Here is a 19101-nt window from a genome sequence, read left to right as displayed (position 1 = left end):
TCATGAACATTTATTGTTATTAATTGTATTTCTGTGTGCATGATTTCTGTCTTCCATATCCTCTCCACTTTTTTCTTTTTCTTTTCTTAGATTTGTTACTTTATTTCAGCCTGTAGAGCTAGAGGAAGGTGAGATTGCAGTGGATTTTAACACGGATCTCCAACAATCTGGAAGTTGGATTCATGATCGAGATGATTGTGAAGACGAGCAGGTTTTACAGCCCAAGATAAAGCGGAAACGCAGTATCCGTCTCCGTCCTGGATGCTCTTCAGAAAAACATGACGAAAAATCCTCTAGCGAGAAAACATTCCTTCATGGAAATTCATCTAAACTATCAAACTATGCAACCCATAATTTTGAAGCACCATTAAGGACTGATCTAGAGGTTGAGGGTTTCAATGATTCAGTATCTAGCAAGAATGACCTCAATGAGTTGAGCTTCAGGCAGAGGCGTCAGTTTCTTTCTAAAAGAGCTGCACATTCTTCAAACTCGCAAATGCTGTCAAAGAACAACAAGATCAATAGCTTTACAGGTTCAGTGGATGAGCCTGGAGAGAACTCCAAAGAAATTTGGGACCATAAGACAGTGCGCACGAGTAGTCCTTCCTTCCTTGGCAAACAAATGTCTGATAGTAATCAAAGAAAGGTTACTCCTGAATCATTACTCTTCTTTTTAGATCGGGATTTGAACAGTTCTCTGTGGATTGAAACATTTTCCTTGACCAATGTTGTTGCTTAACCAATTTTTTCATGCTAAAGGCCAGTTTGACATCTTGGTTGTGAAACTTTTTCTGCGTAGAAGGCCTGATAATTTAAATGCTTTCAACTGAGTTTTGCTTAGAGGATTGGGTTGAAATATTCATGTGGTTGGCTCATGCTTATGTTGATGATTTGAAGTAAGTTTTGTTGTTGTGCCTGTCAACAGACCCTTCTTTCCCTGTCTCTTTGGAGTCATCTGATAAAATTGGAAAGAAATAGACACTGTTCCTATGAACCAATATTCAACTTGACATTGCTTAACTTGAGTTGACCAGTGGCTAATTTCTTGTTTGTTGTTTTATATTCTTATTTTAGACCTATCTCAAAATTCAAAGGTTTATTTATTAGATAATAGCTTATTGCCAAAATATTGTGCAATTACTCTTGTTTTATATGTTATGTAAGATTTCTATATCTGCTGTAATTTCATGGGTTCAATGTCTTATTCAGCATAATTATTGGACTATTTTATTGCGAACAAAAATAGCAAGTTATTGCATGGCTCTATTGACATTTTCTCTGTAGATGTAATTTTCAAGCTAATTATATCACCTGAGAGCTTGATTGAACTTTCAATTGTTTTTTATTGAAAAAAACATTTTAATGCTGGGATAGATAACAAGCATGTTAATTCAAATTGGTTAAGTTTAGGGCTGCACACTAGCAAATCTGAGCCTCAGCCTGGGCTGTTTGAACTCAGCTTTGTGCTTTAATTATCAGGCTTGGGCTTGAGCTACGACTGAACGGATGTGTTAGAGATGAGCTTGGCTACGCTCAAGCTTGGCTCGTTAAGACCTTGAGCCGAGCTGACTGAACTTTATATATTCACAAATAATATATTTCTTTTAGATTACACATGAGCGGCAGAGGGATTTGAACCTATTGCCTCTCTTTTCGAAGAGAACAGGGATACTGTTATACCAACTTCTTTCTTTGTGTTAAACAAGCTCAACTGAGCTTTCTGTCAAGCCAAGCTTTTCTAACAAGGTTGATTGAGCCCAAACTCAGGGTGTCGGCTCAGCTCGTTTAAATAACAAGCTTAGAGCTAGGCTTGGCTTGGTGTTTTCAAGAAGCAAGTCCAAGCTGACCCTTAACAAGGCAGTGCTGAGCTTTTTGTGAAAGTCTTGGCTGGTTGTGTAGGGCCTAGTTAAGTTGGAGATTTGTTGAAATTTATTTTTGAAAATATTGAATAGTGAGGTCTGTTTTAGTCAAAAAATTGTGCTTGTGGTGCGTGCTAGTATGGCAGTTGGTAACAGTGTTGTCTGATGGAGATCAGTGTGATGTATTTTTTATGTGTTAAAATCATCTTGTTTTGATATCCATGGGATTAATTTCATCATCTTTGGGAAGTGATCTCCTATGGCTGTTGGTAGCAGCAGCATTTGATGGAGTTCAGTGAAATGTATTGTTTATGGATTAAAATCAACTTGTTTTGATATCCATGGGATTAGTTTCATCATCTTCAGGAAGAGGTCTAAGATGGTGATCTCTGTTTGAAGCAATCAAATTGGGGTATGGGCAAGTCAGTTATGATGTCACTAAAACTGTCTTACCAGCTAGATGAAGTGATGTTATAAATAAAGTGACCAGTTCTCATTTTTCTACGTCCTGCAGCACCTTTTTAAATAAATAGCTTTTTTTAGTAGTTTTGTTCATATTTTAGAGTTTTAAAGGGTTGTTGTAAATAGGTGATAAGTTAGGACATCTTTTGTATTTGACCTGTGTTTTTATTTTACAGAGTTTAGCAAAAGTTGTTTGCATGTTAGGTTGTTAAGAGATTGGCTTCCTCTGACCTGTTTGATTTTTTTGTCATACTAGTAAATGATTATTTCTGTTGAAAATTTCCTCCTTTATTGATCTTTGAAAATTATCGTATGATTAGTTCACTGGTGTGGATCTCTTAGTCTCAGCTTTTATTGCATTCTTCAACTGTTGTGTCTTCTAATAGGTCTCTTTTAATTTTCGATTTCCTGAAGCTCAAAACTTCTCATAAGCTTGTTAATCTTGATATTAATGGAGGTGATGTCACCTACGATGATAGAAGGAATGCAAGGATGGTCTCTCACATTACCCACTGATGTGGTTTCAATCCAATCAGTGTAGTTAAGGTTGATGTAGCTTTGTTGAAGGAATTTTCGCTAGTGGTGACTTGGTTGCATGTTATCTAGTTGAGAGTTTCATACTCCACAATTTCGGCAGTTTTTCTGGGTGAAGGTGCAGAATGCTTTCTTTCATGGATATCTTTGTTGAGTGCAAGCTGTAATGAAACACTAGTGAAAGGAACAATGTCACTAAGTGACTACAAGAGATGCACAAGCATATAAGCAAGAGGCCACTAATGGACAAAAATACAATAAGCCACAAAGTGGCAAGTGACAAACACACACAATATGAGAGAGAGAGAGAGAGCTCTAAAAAAATAAATAATCTCTTATTGAGAAAGGTTAAACAAGCTTACATAGAAGTGGGGCAAGTCCCCTTATTTATACACAAAACGAAAGCAAAGGGGCTCCCATTAGAGTCGTTGGGAGCCCCTCTAATAGTCACATTTGTGACCGTTGGAGAGGATCCAACAACTCTATGTGGGCCCATTTCAAAAAGTAAAAAGAAAAAAAATAAAGAAAAACAATAAAATAAAAGGAATAAAAAACAAAAGAAATATCCCTAATGGACATGCATATTTACAAGTGAAAAGACTAATTTGCCGCTAATTGACATTACAATATATATATATATATATATATATATATATATATATATATATATATATATATATATATAACACCCCCTCTCAAACAGACGGTGAGATCACCTAGAGTTTGCAAGGCTTTGGTGAAGAAGTTCACTAGCTGATACTTTGAATGGTGCCCCGTAAAAATACATCTCGAACATAATGACAGTTCAAGGAGGTAGGCATTCAGACTCAATCGTCGGAGGATCTTGAAAGAGCCATATTTCTTAGGAATCAACTTACCATAAGTACCCACTGGGAAACGCTCAGGACGTAGGTAGACCCATACTAACGTATTTACTTGAAATTGGACATCACGCCGACCTTGGTTGACGAAAGCTTTGTAAGCTTCATAACTTTCACCAAGTTTGGCTCGGACTTGTCTGTAAATATCACACATTTATTCAACGACATCAAATGCGTCTGGGGCTGGGTCTGGGAGACTAGACACAGGTGCTAGATCTACTACATGGGTTGGTGAGCGCCCATAAACCACTTGAAAAGGAGACTTGCCCGTGGACCGGTTGATGGAACTATTGTAGGCGAACTCGGCTTGTGGCAAGACTAAGTCCCATGTTTTGACATTCTCCCCAACTAGACTCCTTAGTAGGTTCCCTAAGATATGGTTCACGACTTCGGTTTGGCCATCGGTCTGGGGATGGTATGCACTGCTAAACTGGAGTTTGGTTTTCAATAAAGCCCATAATGACTTTCAAAAATGACTCATAAAGCGAGTGTCACGATCTGAGGTGATCGTGTGAGGCAACCCATGAAAACGGGCCACATCCTTGAAGTAGTACGAGGCTACTAACGAGGCATCAGTGGTTCACTTACACGGGACAAAGATAGCCATTTTGGAAAATCAGTCAACGACAACTAAGATGAAATCAAAACGACGCGAGGTTCTAGGAAGACCCACAATAAAATCCATGGAAACGTGTTCCCAAGGCTGCTCGGGGATGGGTAAAGGAGTATACGAACCACTATTCTGACGTCGACCCTTGGACACTTGACATACTTGACAACTTTGGATGAACTTGACAACATCTTTGCGCATTTTGGGCCAAAAGTATCGTTCATCTAATAGTGCGAACGTCTTATCATGTCCTAAATACCCAGCTAGTCCCCCTTTATGCAACTCAGAAATCAATTGTAGCCTAAGAGAGAACGCAGGTACACAACTTATTACCTCGAAAGAGGTAACCGTTATGTATAGTGAACCGTGGGTCTGCCATGCTGGCAGAGGAGATGCATTCTTCCCAGATCTGCTGGAAGTCAAGGTCTGTCGGGTACAACTCCTTGCACTGCTCAAACCCAATCACTTGGACAGACATAGTCATTAGGAGACTATTCTTCCGGCTGAGTGCGTTAGCTACCTTGTTTTGAGTACCTGATTGATGGCGGATCGTAAAAGTGTACTCTTGCAAGAAACTGACCCACTTGGCATGTCTAACACTCAACTTCTTATGACTATTTAAATACTTCAACGCCTCATGATTCATGTACAAAACGAACTCTTTATAAATGAGATAATGCCTCCAATAATGAATGGCTTATACAACGACATAGAACTCGACGTCATAAGTAGAGTACTGGCACCTCGACTGAGTCAACTTTTCACTAAAGAACGCGATGGGCCTGCGGTTCTGACTCAAGACGGCACCAATTCCCACTTTAGAGGCATTGCACTCAACCTGAAAAACTGCGTTAAAATCAGGAAGGGCTAGGACAGGGGCACTAGTCATTTTCCTTTTGATGAGTGTGAAAGCTTTGTCTGCGGCTAGAGTCCAATGAAAACTAGTACCCTTTAGGCATTCCGTGATAGGGGCCATGAGGGTGCTAAAATTCCTCACAAATTGGCGGTAGAAGGTGGCCAACCTGTAGAAACTACGAATCTCTCCTATAGTCCGCGGGATAGGCCACTCTACAATAGCTCAGACCTTGGCAGGATCCACCTTTACTCCATCAGACGACACAATAAAACCCAAAAATGCCACACTTGACGTCATATACTCACACTTCTTGGCATTCACATGCAGCTTCTGGACTTGACACAAATGACTCAAACAATCAAACAATGAAGAACTATAGATCAAAATATCATCAAAATATACTACGACGAACTTTCCTATACACGGGCACAACACTTGGGTCATCATGTTCATGAAGGTACTCGGGGCATTTGATAATCCAAATGGCATGACTAACCACTCATACAACCCATCATGTGTCTTGAAGGCCGTTTTCCACTCATCCCCCTCTCGGATACGGATTTGGTGGTACCCACTTTTAAATCGATTTTGGAGAAAATAGAGGCACCAACCAACATATCAAACATGTCATCCAACCGGGGAATGGGGAAACGATACTTGACAGTGATGCGATTGATCGCTCTACTGTCGACACACATGCGCATGGATCCATCTTTCTTAGGAGTGAGAAGGGCGGGCACTGCGCAAGGGCTCACACTCACGAATAAAACCCTTTTGCAGTAACTCTTGAACCTGCCTCAACAACTCGGCATGCTCAGATGGATTCATGCGATACGCGGGGAGGTTAGGTAGACTCGACCCCGGGACAAAATCGATGGCATGCTGCACCACCCGCATCGAAGGTAGGCCATCGGGAAGGTCGTCTGGCATGATGTCGCGAAACTCCTCAACAAGGGGCGCGATGCCTGCGGGAACGGGCAACAACGTATTCATAGACGGTTTGGCCACCAGGGCATAACAATAACCGTCCTCCCTACAATGTCTCAAGAAAGTTCGGTATGATAGGTCCACGAGTCGGGGAACTCGCTCATGTTTATCCAGTGGGAAAACCGGTCTCCTTGATAGGGAGAAGAATTATTTTATGACCCTTAAAAATAAATGAGTAGGTGTTCCTACAATCATCGTGAATGGTCTTGCGGTCAAACTGTCAGGGACGTCTCAAAAGGATATGATACACACTCATAGGGGCTACATCACACCACACCTTATCGTGGTAATGCTTCCCTATAGAGAACAAAACTAGACACCGTTGGGTAATGGAAACCTCGTTCCCTCTTTTGAACCACGCCATCTTGTATGGTTGGGACAATTTTTCCGTTTTCAGATTCAGGGTGGACACGACACTCTCGGAAACCATGTTCTCACAAGCCCCAGTGTCAATAATGACATCACACGCATGCCCCTCACTGTTGCACCGGGTTCTAAAAATGTTGTTGCGCAACCATTTTGCAGGGGCCGACTCTCGGGGTGTGGTTAAAACATGACAGATGGACAACAAATTTTCGACGTTACTGTCGAACTCTACGACTTCCCTCTTATTCTCTCCCTCAACCGTCAACTCACCCTCACTCACTATCGGATGCTGACTCAACAATACCCTCGATGAAATGGGCGTTCTTGTTCACAGTGGGGCACTTGGACGCTACGTGTCCTAACTCCTGACACCTAAAACAACGCATGGTTGACTCACTAGGTTTGGACTTGGACCGGGTATGGTATGATGGTTCGGACTGGTCAGACTTGTTAGGGTCGACTCTTGGGGTGGGCTTTGAGTCTTCCTTCCTAGGGGAGCCGAGAAACTTGACTTGGGTTGACTGGACTGGTCACTTCGGGAGGTTTTATATTCCTGCCTCTTTTTCAACTTTTCCTCCACATTCATGGCATAACTGCTGGCCTGATCCAATGACTCGACTGTGACACAACTGAAATAATCAGAAATAGCAAGACGGAGACCATAAATATACCTCGTGACCTGTTGGCGGGCGGTCTCCTCGATCTGCACTCGCAGGGATAGACGATGAAACTCAGTGTATTCCGCCACGGTACGGGTGCCTTGACGCGGTCAGGTACTCCTTGTAGGCTCTCTCGGCATGGTCTGAAGGCACGAACTTGGACTGCATCAACCTCTTCATCTCTTCCCACGTCTGCACACGCTCTTGGCCCTGCCGTTCCCTCGACCTTTGTAGCTGAACCCACCTTGTCTACGCTAGGCTCCTCAATCGTGTGGACGCCAAGGAGACGCATCGATGCTCTGCCACGGAGTGATAGTCAAAAAAGAACTGTACTGCGTATGCCCAATCAAAAAACTGCTCCGCGTCAAATTTTCCCATGAACTCCGGAAGGTCCAACTTCACTCCATAAGTGGTGGAGTGCTCCTGTGCCCTGTGCTGACGACAATTTGCAATCCCTGGAGGGTGCTCATGCCAGAAGGTGTCGTCTTCCAAGTCAAGAAAACCCTCATCATCGCTGTCTTGATCAACGTGTTGCTGGGGGCATCGATCTCTATCACCCTGTGGCTGGCGTTCTGGGCACGCCTGCTCATGTTGTACTTGTACTGGTGCTGTTGGAGGCGGTCTTAGTCGGTTTCGAGCAGGAGGAGGAACTGGCTGAAATTGCCGCTGAGGATCTGGGGGGGAGGTGATCCCAACAAAGGTGGAGGGACTAGGTGTGTAATAGAGTTAGGGTTTGGATTTGGTTTGGGTTAGGATTTGGGTTTGGATAATAGTTTGGGGTTGGATTTGGATAAGGTATTTGGATTGGATTTTGGGTTGGAAGAGGGGTCTGGATTTGGGTAGAATAATGGGTTCGAATTTGAGTTGGATTTGGGTTTGGGTAGGGTTTTTGGATTTGGTTTTGATTGTAAGTTGAATTTGAACCCGATTTGATTTGGATCGGGTTTGACCCTAAAGTAATTGTCGAACCTAGATTTGGATAGGTTGGATCTGGGATCGAGTTGTGGGGGTAAAAGGCTTGGTTTGAACTCGACCCACGATCCATATGATTATGGGTCTGGTTTTGACCCAACCCAAAATGAAGGAGAGGTTCCGTCCGAGTTCGATTTAGGTCTGGGTTGGTTTCGGATCGCGTATTTGGACCAAAAACACTTTGTTGGACCTGATTCAGGAGTGACCCCAAATCAATTCCAACTGGGTTGGCTGAGTAATGGGTTTCAGACCTTGGATCCAGTCCCAAGGACCCAAAGACCGGTTCGTGGGGCTCAAATCTGCCCCCAAAATCTCTTTGGATCGATCCGGATCCTATTGGACTCGGGTTGGCCCAAGGAGGGGCGGGTTCCCCAACCTGCTGACCCGTGGTGGGGAACCCCGCCTGAGCGGGCTCGAAAAGGGGCAGGCCCTCACCACCGCCGCTCCCTATAGGGGCGATGAGGGGGAATCCACCCATCGTTGGGGGTTGCTCCCGCCGATCATCTTTGGCCGGCGGGACTTGCCCCACCTGCTGGGAGCCCGCGGGTGGCTTCCCAGAAATCTGGGCCACCCGCTGGGTGTGCACCGGTTGTAAAGACTGGCCGGCGATGGATCCATCGCCGGTCATTCCTAGCCATGGGCAGCCACCCCTGGCGAGCTGGGATGACCCTGGGAGGGGAGGAGGAGGCTGACCGTTCACGGTGGCGATCATCAGTGTTGGAGGAGGAACTCGACCTGCATCCTTGTGCTGGCCCGATTCGATTGAGACAGTGGGCACCCACAGGGGTTTCTCGCTGGTTTGCGGCTCACTCACAACATCCGATCCAGTCCACCTTCCCAACGCTTGAAGGGCATCAACCACCACCGTAGCCATGTAGCTGAAGGCCTCTGGTGATGGATCAGATCCCTCGCCATTGACGGTTGCGGAGTTTGAATCGCGAGCGACACCCAAATTATTTTTTTCACGAATCATGGCCGCCTCATGCGTTGCTACCGACGATTCTAGGTTTGAAATCTTGTCGTCGATTCCATCCAACCGTTTTGATATCCCTGCCACTTCTTTGTTAATGCACAACATTTTCTTGCATCTTGGTCATCATGTTGAACATACGTATCATGTGATCATCGTTGCTCGTTTTCGGCCCGTCTCATTCCTTTCCGCTCACAGGATCGTCCCTTGCTTCCTATGCCATGTCACCGACCAAGGAGGGCAGGGCTTCAACTCTGATACCACTTTGATGCAGTGGAGATCGGATGTTTTGATGCACCTTGATTTGTTTATTGAAGATAACAAATTACAATGAAGAATAATGAAATGTTGGGAATGGAAAATAATGGCTGCAGTGGAAACAAATGCTGACAGAAAAAAAGAAACAATTTAAAGAAGTAAACAAATCTTCAATCCTCTTCAACCCCACATAACCCTAAGGCTGGCATTTTATAGACTGCGCACCGGATCTGGATCTCGAGTCCGGAACCCGAGACCGAGACCTGATGCTCTCAACTCCTGCTGGGGCTGCTGACGTGCGCTGGGCTGCTTCCATTCTTCGCTCGTCGAGAATATGTACGCAGGGGTGTATCCCTTTATCGTGGCACTGTGTTCGAGGTCAGATCCAATACCTGGGTCCGATCGTTGCTCCCATTGTACAGGTCTGGTCTCACACCTGGGTCACTTTGTAACGGTCCGGCTCGGTCCTGCTCGCATGGGTGTATCCCTGCATCAGTATCTTTTTAATGTCCCATCACTCTTGGTTTTGACTTTATAAACCCATCTACATCCAATAGCCTTTTTTCCTAAAAGAAGACCTATAAGTGTCTAAGTGTTAGCTTTGTTGAGTGCTTTTAACTCAAGTCTCATAGCATCAATCCAATGTGGATGTTATAATCCATTCCAACAAAACATAAAAGGGAAATGAAGCAAGCCAAAACAAGTATGGCATAAGTTGCACATACTTCATTGAATGAGGGCCTAAAAGGCCATAGAAATACATGGGATAGAGACCCCTATTTATACAAGAAAGAGGGCTGAAAAAGGGGAGCCATTGGGAGCTCCCCATAGAGACGTTGGGAGCCCCAACGGTCACATTGTGATCGTTGGGGCCCCAACGACTCTATGTGGGGCCCCTTATGCATGGATCCATTTTTCAAAATAAAAAACAAAAAACAAAAAATATTTATTTACATAAAATAGTTGTTTCTAAAAACAACTATGTAAAATGACAAAAATACCCCTATCGAGTATTTCACACACACACACATATATATACTTATAAGTATATATATATATGTGAGAACATATATATTTTAACAGTTGCTTAGCTTCTTTAAAATTAGAAGGCTCATGAAAGGAATAGATCATCATTAGACAAGTTTTAGAATTTGGAGAAAAAGAATCACATGACACAAATTTTTGAGGAGGTCTACTATTCCTAGAAGATTGCCTAAGTAGGGATTCTTCAACTTGATCTTCTAAAGAGATGTCTTGAGAGTATATATCGAAAGCATTTTGTTGTTGATTGCCCTCACGCCGAGTATATACATGTATATTATTGGGATTCTCATTGTGAGAATCATCATTTTGATGTAACAAAGCATCATTTTGATAAGAATTGTCATCACAAATAAAATCACTTTTAGACTTATTTCTAGGCAATAAGTCAAAGAGGAAAGAATAGTCAATTTCTTCCTTAGATTTCTTAATTTTAAAACCATTTTGTTCTTCAAGAAAGGTCGCATTTCTTGAAACATAGAGTTTGTTATTTTGAATATCATAACATCTATACCCTTTTTGATTTTCACCATCGCCAATAAAAGCACATTCAAGAGCTTTTGGTGAAAGTTTATCTTGCCCTTGAAAACGAACAAAGCATTTACAATAAAAAATTCTCAATCTTTTAAAATCCGGAGACATTTTGAACAATTTTTCAAAAGGAGAAGCATTTTTTAAGGACGAGGAAGGCATTTGATTTATAAGGTAAGTTGCGGTAAGAGCGGCTTCGGCCCAAAAGTTCTTTGAAACATTTTTAGATACCATAAGAGTTCTTGTTGTTTCAATGAGATGCCTATGTTTTCTTTCGACAAGACCATTTTGTTGAGGAGTTTTAGGACAAGATCTTTGATGAATAATGTCATTTTGTTTAAGATAGTTTTGAAATTCATTTGACATGTATTCTCTTCCGAAATCGGATCTAAAAATGATTGTTGTTTTAAAATTGATTTTGAGTAAGAACATGAAATTCTTTAAAGATAGAGAAGATATCGGATTTATTTTTAATAAAATAAACCCATGCGTATCTAGTAAAATCATCAATAAAGACAACATAATATGAATATCCTCCTTTAGACATATCGGGTGCCAATCCCCATACATCCGAATACACTAATTCAAATGGTCTTTTGGAAATGAAATTGCTATATGGATAAGGAAGAAAATGCATTTTTTCAAGGATACAATCACTGCATGTAAATTCCTTTTCATTACAAAAATTTTCCAAAAAAGGAAAAAGATACAACTTGGAAATACTAGTGTGACCAAGCTTTTGTGCCAAGTCCCAAGATCTTTAGATTGAATATGATTACAAAATGATTTGGATGACAAAGACAAAAAATCCATGTAATATAGATCTCCTCTTCTATGGCTTTGCCCAATATGCTTCTCGAACCAAAGATCCTGCACATAACAATTGGTTGGTAAAAAAGAGACACTACATCCAAAATCAGTTATTTGATAAATGGAAAAAAGATTTAAATTAAGTTTTGGAATGATTCTAATTTTTGGAACATGAAATTTTTTGCCTTGACCAAAAACTTTTTCAAGATTTCTCATTTCTTTAACATCTAATGATGTTTAATCGGCCGTGGAAACGAATGATTTTAAAGAATTAAGACTTGGTTTGGATAAAAGAGATGCATTCAGATTTATGTGAAAGGAGACACCTGAATCAGGGATCCAAGAGGACATATCGAGAGTTGATGAGATCGCAACATCGAAAGTGGAAGGTGTGGAAGAGTTGATTCTCATGAACTATTGGAGAGTTTTCATAAGTTGAGCAATAGAGTCCTTTATGTCTTCATGTATCTTTGAATTTTCACTTGAATTGCTTGGACTATCTCCAACGGAAGCCACCTTCTTTTTAAGTTTAGGACAATCCGATCGAAGATGACCCAGTTTATTACAATGGTGACAAATAATTTTTCTTTCTTTACCATTGTTATGTTTTCAAAAGTGAGGAAGTTTATATGTCCTCATGTTATTTCCTGGTCTAGATACTGCATGGATCTCATTAATGTTTTTTTAAGAGCCAAGCGAGTTTCTTCTTGGCATAAGTCGGCAAGGATTTCACAAAGAGGAGTAGAAGCCCTATGAAGAAGAGATCCTCTTAGTTGTTCAAATTTGGGACGAAGCCCATGAATAAATTAAAAAAATTCTCTCTTTCCATTTTGTCTTACCTCATCGCAATAGCACTTCCTTCTCATTGTGGTTCGAGAAGAGAAAATTCATCCCATAACGGAGATAGAGTACTATAATAGTCTCTAACGCTCATATCTCCTTGCTTGGTTCTTATTTTTTCTTGTAAAAAGAAATGCCTAGCAAAGTCTTTTTGAATGTACATACCTTTCATGAAGAACCATGCTTTGTTTGCCTTTTTGAATTTGGCTAGATTAGCACAAATCTTGAGTTCCACGTTATTCATGAACCATGCCAATATTTTGGCATGTTCACTTTCCCAATCTTCAACTTTAGATTGGTATTTTTGAATAGCTTTGGCCTTTTCTTCTTCATTCAAGGTTTTTTCTTCATTTTCCTCCTTTTTGGTGAGCTTTAATTGTGGTTTCGGAATGGTTCCATATACATATCTCCAAAGTTTCTTACCTTTGAGGTTGTTTTCCATGACGGCCGCCACATTCTATAATTTATTCCATTCAATTTAAATGAAAGATCGATCTTTGTCAGCAATCGTGGAGGGAGTTGAAGAAGAACAAAGGTAGGAATCTTAACACTACTCAAACATAAGAAAGAGTAGTCCCAATAGTGCTTCCAATACGTAGTGGCTCTGATACTATGTAATGAAACACTAGTGAAAGGAACAATGTCACTAAGTGACTACAAGAGATGCACAAGCATATAAGCAAGAGGCCACTAATGGACAAAAATACAATAAGCCACAAAGTGGCAAGTGACAAACACACACAATATGAGAGAGAGAGCTCTAGAAAAATAAATAATCTCTTATTGAGAAAGCTTAAACAAGCTTACATGGAAGTGGGGCAAGTCCCCTTATTTATACACAAAAAGAAAGCAAAGGGGCTCCCATAGAGTCGTTGGGAGCCCCTCCAACGGTCACATTTGTGACTGTTGGAGAGGATCCAATGACTCTATGTGGGCCCATTTCAAAAAGCAAAAAGAAAAAAATAAAGAAAAACAATAAAATAAAAGGAATAAAAAAAACAAAAGAAACATCCCTAATAGACATGCGTATTTACAAGTGAAAAGACTAATTTGCCCCTAGTGGGCATTACAATATATATATATATATATATATATATATATATATATATATATATATATATATATATATATATATAATCATCTTCGAGGATGTCAGATAGTTCATGTTATGAATGCTGACTAGATAGAGGCTTCTATTATCTTAAAAGTGTACTTGGTCTGTTAGATTTCCCTAGTTTTGTATAAGGTGACTGGAGCAGTATTTGTTTGTGTTGGAACCTGATGGAATCAGATGCTATAGTTCAGGGAAGGTTAAGGAAAGTAAGTTATTATTTGGCTTCTATGATCTTAAAAATCTAAATCTTGGTCTGTTGGATTCGCCTAGTTTTATATACGGTAACTAGAGCAGTATTTGTTTGTGTTGGAACCTGATGGAATCAGATGCTATAGGTTAGGGAAAGGCAAGGAAAATAAGGCATTCCTGGCTTGGCTTGCTTGCTTGCTTGGTTGTTAGAGATAGATCCTCAGTTCGGGCTGTCAGGGTGTGCTTTGGTTAGTCTGATTCATGGTTTCTGAACAAACAAGAGCTCTGAAGTTGAGTCATATTGGCTTGTTGACTGGTATAATTCAAGTAAAACTACATCTTCCAGTTGGTGTTAAGTGGTAGGGAAATCCCTTTCCCCTCTAAAGAAACCTGTTCCAGATTGCTCTGCAGGACAGATGTACCTGCAGTGTAGGTAGGGCTGGTATATGAACCAAGATGCTTGCAACTCAGCTTGATTTGGCTTGGCAGTGTACTTGTTAAGGCTTGTATTTAGCCTGATGAGGGTAGTTTCCGAGTTTATCATGTTTAGTAAGCTGATCTAAACTCAGCTTGGCTCAGGTAAGCTCATATATTTTGATAAAATATAAATCTCTCATAAAGTTATACAATATCTTTGTAGGATATATATCACATGCCAACGTGTAGAGAGGTTGGTAATTATACATGGTTTATATGCAAGAGGTTGAAAAGTTCAATTCTTTTGTCCCTCATTGACTTTTCTCCTTTTTCCTAATGGGCTTGGTAGTTTTATTCTTCTCTGCCTAGATGCTGTTCCATGGACACATTATCTATTTTAACGTGAGCACTTTTTATCTTCTTCAGCAGATTTCTCATCAACATCTGCTTATACTCGGTTTAATGATAATCCATCACATAATATTTTAAAGCCTTTTCTATAAATGTCATGATAAAAGGGAAATGAATTATGTTACAAATTGAGATGAAAAGCTTGGACTTGTATTTCTGCTGGTGATCTTTGGGTTTGGGCTATTCTGATCCTCATTGGATATCTGAAGGCCTGAAGCACATATTACTCTTGGTTCTTTTTTGTTAATTGTGGTTAACTTGGAAGTGCTCTTATTGCCGATTCTTGTTTGAGATGTCTGATCTTTAACTTTGTTACTGGTGCTACTCCACGACACATATGAAGTTGCTTGTCTAGTAGATAAGCAAAACAATCCATAAATTAGAATCATGCATGAACGCGTTGTTGTTTTAAGAATGAGTAAATGGCTTAATGTCTGTCACTGGATTCTATCTGGTTGCTTGTTGCCAGTATGTGTATCATGCTGTGAATATGTGCAAAGATTATTTGTTGTCTACATGTTTCAGTGGTGATTATGATTTAGTCTTTTTGTTACCATGTTGCTTATCCTGTCATTTTTCATTTACATATGTAAGCAACTGTTTCATCATATTTAGTTATTAATCATGCAAACCTGTTGCTTATTATTGTAAGCAAGGAACCATTTAATGACATCTTCTATGTTTCTTTTTGCAGTGCAAGAGTGTAATCAGCAAGCTACAAAGAGCAATAGATAAAGAGGGTCATTTGTTTGCACCAATATTAACTGATTTCCTGAAAAGAAGTGAAAGTACTGGTCATCTACGAGGTACAGCCAATATCTCTGATCTGCGGAAAATTGATCAACACTTGGACAAATTCGAATATGGTACCGTAATGGTCTTTGTAGCAGAGGTCCATTTGATGCTTAATAATGCAGCTCAAAGTTGCGGTTACTCATATGAGGTATATTGGGTTCCTTATTATTATTGCAATTTCATTGCATTCTCTGTGAATGGCAAAAACACCTTTTAGCTATAACTTGCTTTTCTACTTTCAATAGTTGAAGGATAATAAGTTCTTTGTGAAAGTTTAATTGAAAATTTTCCAAGTTCATTAACCACTTGATTTGACATGGGACTCTCAAAGACTCCTGAATCCACAGATGTAAATACCTGCAAGTACTGTGGAGGGTTTGATGTCCCCAGAGGAACTTTCATCACCATATTTTGTTGACTACCTGTGTCCCCACTTTCTAGGTTACTGACTATTTTTAAAAAGCAGAGAAAATATTCGTGGCTCTTGATGCAGGTCTTTTCACTTCCTGAGTTCATGAATCTCAGATTAGCTTTCTTTGGTCACTCATTTTGTGGAAACAAGACATTTGACTGTCTTTTCATTGTGTTTATGCATCCAGTTAGTCTCCGTAATAAAATCTGTTTCTTCACATTGTTACCAGAGCTTGATATTTTGTCACCCTAGTTACAGACATGGTCTGCTTGGCCCCAAGTCCTACCCAGTCTTGGTCTGTACCAGAGGGTGGCTTTGGATTATAGATCTGGTGCAACATTTTACCACGCTGGACTGGTTTCTGGCTCCTGGCTGATGGGTCTTGTGTAACTCCTAGTTTCTTGGTTGAGGTTGTTCTGTCTGTTGTGGAGAAGGTTGTTTAATTGTTTCTCTCTCTCTCTCTCTCTCTCTCTCTCTATATATATATATATATATATATATATATATATATATAGGAAAAAGGGTAGGTGCCTGACCCTTTTTGTGCCTACCGCGTGCCTACCGAGCATGGATAGAGGTTTTCAGGTTGATTTTAAAAAAAAATGACCCTACAGATGTGTTCTGCATGATCGATTTACTAGGAAATAGCACTTGGATCATGTTTTCTTTGAGAAAAAAAATGAATTTTTAAGGATTGATTTTTTTTGAAATTGTACACCGTTGATTTTTTAATCTTATAAAAACCTAACTTGGTGTTGGAATCGAATGATCCAAAAGTCGATTCCCACAAAATCAAGCATGTAGATAACATCTGTATGGTCAGATTTTAGAAAAAATAGAAACAATCTTTTCAAAGCTCGGTAGGCACAAAAAAGCGTCAGACACCTGCCCCTTACTCTCTCTCTCTCTCTCTATATATATATATATATATCACTTTCACAAAATATCGAGATAATAGTGTGATATTATCGCCATAATATTGCAATATTTTTAGAGAAAAAATCTTTTTTTGTTATTTTATGTTTGCATTTCCAATTTTTTCGTTTCTTTTAGATTTTAAAACCTTTAAAACATGTTTCTTTATATTTTTGAAAGAAAAATAATGCAAACCTTATTATTTTCTTAGCTTTTTTGTTGGTATTTATATTTTTTCCAATTTTTTAAACTCCCTAGATATTCCCAAGATTTATCAACTTTTGAAAATCTCTCCAAGAAATACCCTCACTGAGAAATTACCTTTAACAATACAGGTGACTATGATATATATATATATATATATAGAGAGAGAGAGAGAGGTGCTAACAAAAATTTGCTGCGGAGGGCGAGCAAACTGGGGTTTCCAGGGTGTTTTTTTGTTTTTTATAAATCTGATCCTTCAGATGTGTTTCAACTCATTGATACTGTATGCACATTCACACCAAAGACTTGTCCTATGTATATATATATATATATATATATATATATATATATATATATATTTGGTATCTGCCCTAGGGGTTCTGAACTTGTCATTATAAGAAATTGTATACTTTGTAAACTTGCAGGTAAAATCTGATGTAAGAAAAGTACTTGACCTCTTCTTCAGTTTCATGAAAGCTGCTTTTCCAGACAATGATTTCAGAGAAGCAAGAAGTCTGGTTTCGTTCACTGGCCCAGGAGCCTCTGCTTCTGCATCTCCTAGACAGATCAGTCAAGGCCCAGGGGCTTCTGCTTGCATATCTCCAAGACAGATCGGCCAAGGCAGGATGCAGAAGCCTTCAGATGTTGATCCCGACCAGGGTTCCAGACTGGTCCATGCGTCCATGCCTGCTGCTGATGACATCGTTCCAGATAGAACACCCATGTCTAAGCCTCAGAAAGATTCCAGGCTCGGTAGCAGCAGTCGAGAGAGGGGCATATCTGATGATATGGATGCATTGACTCATCCAGGTGATCTGGTGGTTTGTAAGAAGAAGAGGAAAGACAGGGACAAGCCAGCCATCAAGGCCAAGATGGTTCACGTGGCTCCTCCACCCGATACAAGTCGTCCTGCCAGGCTTCCAGTCCAGAAGGATGTGTCACCCATGTCCCCCACTCCTCCCCAGCAGACGCGACGACTTCATGGGTGGCTTCAGTCTCCATCTCCTAGTTCTGGCAATGGTGGTGGGAAAAGCAGCGAATCAGGAGTGAAAGAGGCGCAATGGGCCAAGCCTGTGAAGAGACTGAGAACAGATGCTGGTAAAAGAAGACCCAGCCACATATGATTTTGTGTATATAATGAAAGTTGCCCCTTGTTGATTACCAGTGTAATCTTACTGGCGCATAGGCTTTGTAGAAGTCTAATCCATTGTAGCGTTTAGTCCTTTTTCCTTCTGATTGAAGCCTCTGATGGTAGGTGGTTTCCTATTTTATTCATGAGGGCTTATTAATCCATGCATGGATCAGGCTTGTGTGTAAATTTACGTGCTGAAATCTTTAGTTTAATGTTCATGTTGTTATCGAGCTCCAATTTCAATCTGTATTCCCTTCTTCAGCTTATGACATTAGAAAAATGATACTGTCCCTTGCTCGTTCTCAGGCATGCGGGCTATATCGTTCAGGAATTGCACACACACACACACACACACACACACACACACACACACACACACACACATGCATGCATGAACACACGATCACCTTGTGAATTTTGTTAGACTTAAGGTGGCCTTCGAAGGGGGCAACTGCTCCATCTTGAAGCTAAAGCCTCTGTCAACACTCCAGGTTCCAACTGCTGCCATGGATATGCATAAACACCCTCCTGCTTGGGGCCATTGATTGAAGGTCTCTCTTCGTAGAAAGGCACAGGGAGCAGTCCCAATGTTTTTACACATTTCGAGCGTGCACTGTTGAATCTTGGGAGCAACTGCCTAGCCGAAGTTGAGCAAGTTCGGGGTTGAATGACAGTTCATATGATGGTTTGGTTGCCCTATCATTACTGAGGGGTCTTGCTTTGAATCCCACAGCAGTTATCCCTTAGCTTGCCCATGAAAAAAAATGTTGATCAAGTCTGCTTTTGGACATGGTTCCAAGCACCAAACGGAACCAAACACTGGTTGTGTCTTAACCTTGTAGACCGCTGGGAGCATAGCCACAAATATCAACAAAA

The 19101-nt window shown here is 40.6% G+C and overlaps 1 protein-coding gene across 4 annotated transcripts in view; it reads left to right on the top strand.

Moving 5' to 3' along the window:
• Positions 1 to 18462, top strand: part of LOC149844996 (chromatin remodeling ATPase BRAHMA-like) — a 50648-nt gene extending 32186 nt beyond the window's left edge. For all 4 annotated transcript variants that reach the window (XM_089995417.1, XM_089995419.1, XM_089995418.1 and 1 more), the window contains 3 exons: positions 110 to 646; positions 15462 to 15710; positions 17519 to 18462. In XM_089995417.1, the coding sequence (XP_089851543.1) occupies positions 110 to 646; positions 15462 to 15710; positions 17519 to 18217 (1485 nt within the window). In that variant the 3' untranslated portion in view covers positions 18218 to 18462. The remainder of the gene's footprint in view (positions 1 to 109; positions 647 to 15461; positions 15711 to 17518) is intronic.
• Positions 18463 to 19101: the final 639 nt, after the last annotated feature.

This window comes from Nuphar pumila, chromosome 2 (assembly GCF_984573655.1).
Source record: "Nuphar pumila chromosome 2, dmNupPumi1.hap1.1, whole genome shotgun sequence".
NCBI classification, from domain to species: domain Eukaryota; kingdom Viridiplantae; phylum Streptophyta; class Magnoliopsida; order Nymphaeales; family Nymphaeaceae; genus Nuphar; species Nuphar pumila.
This window is presented reverse-complemented; position numbering and strand designations above follow the sequence as displayed.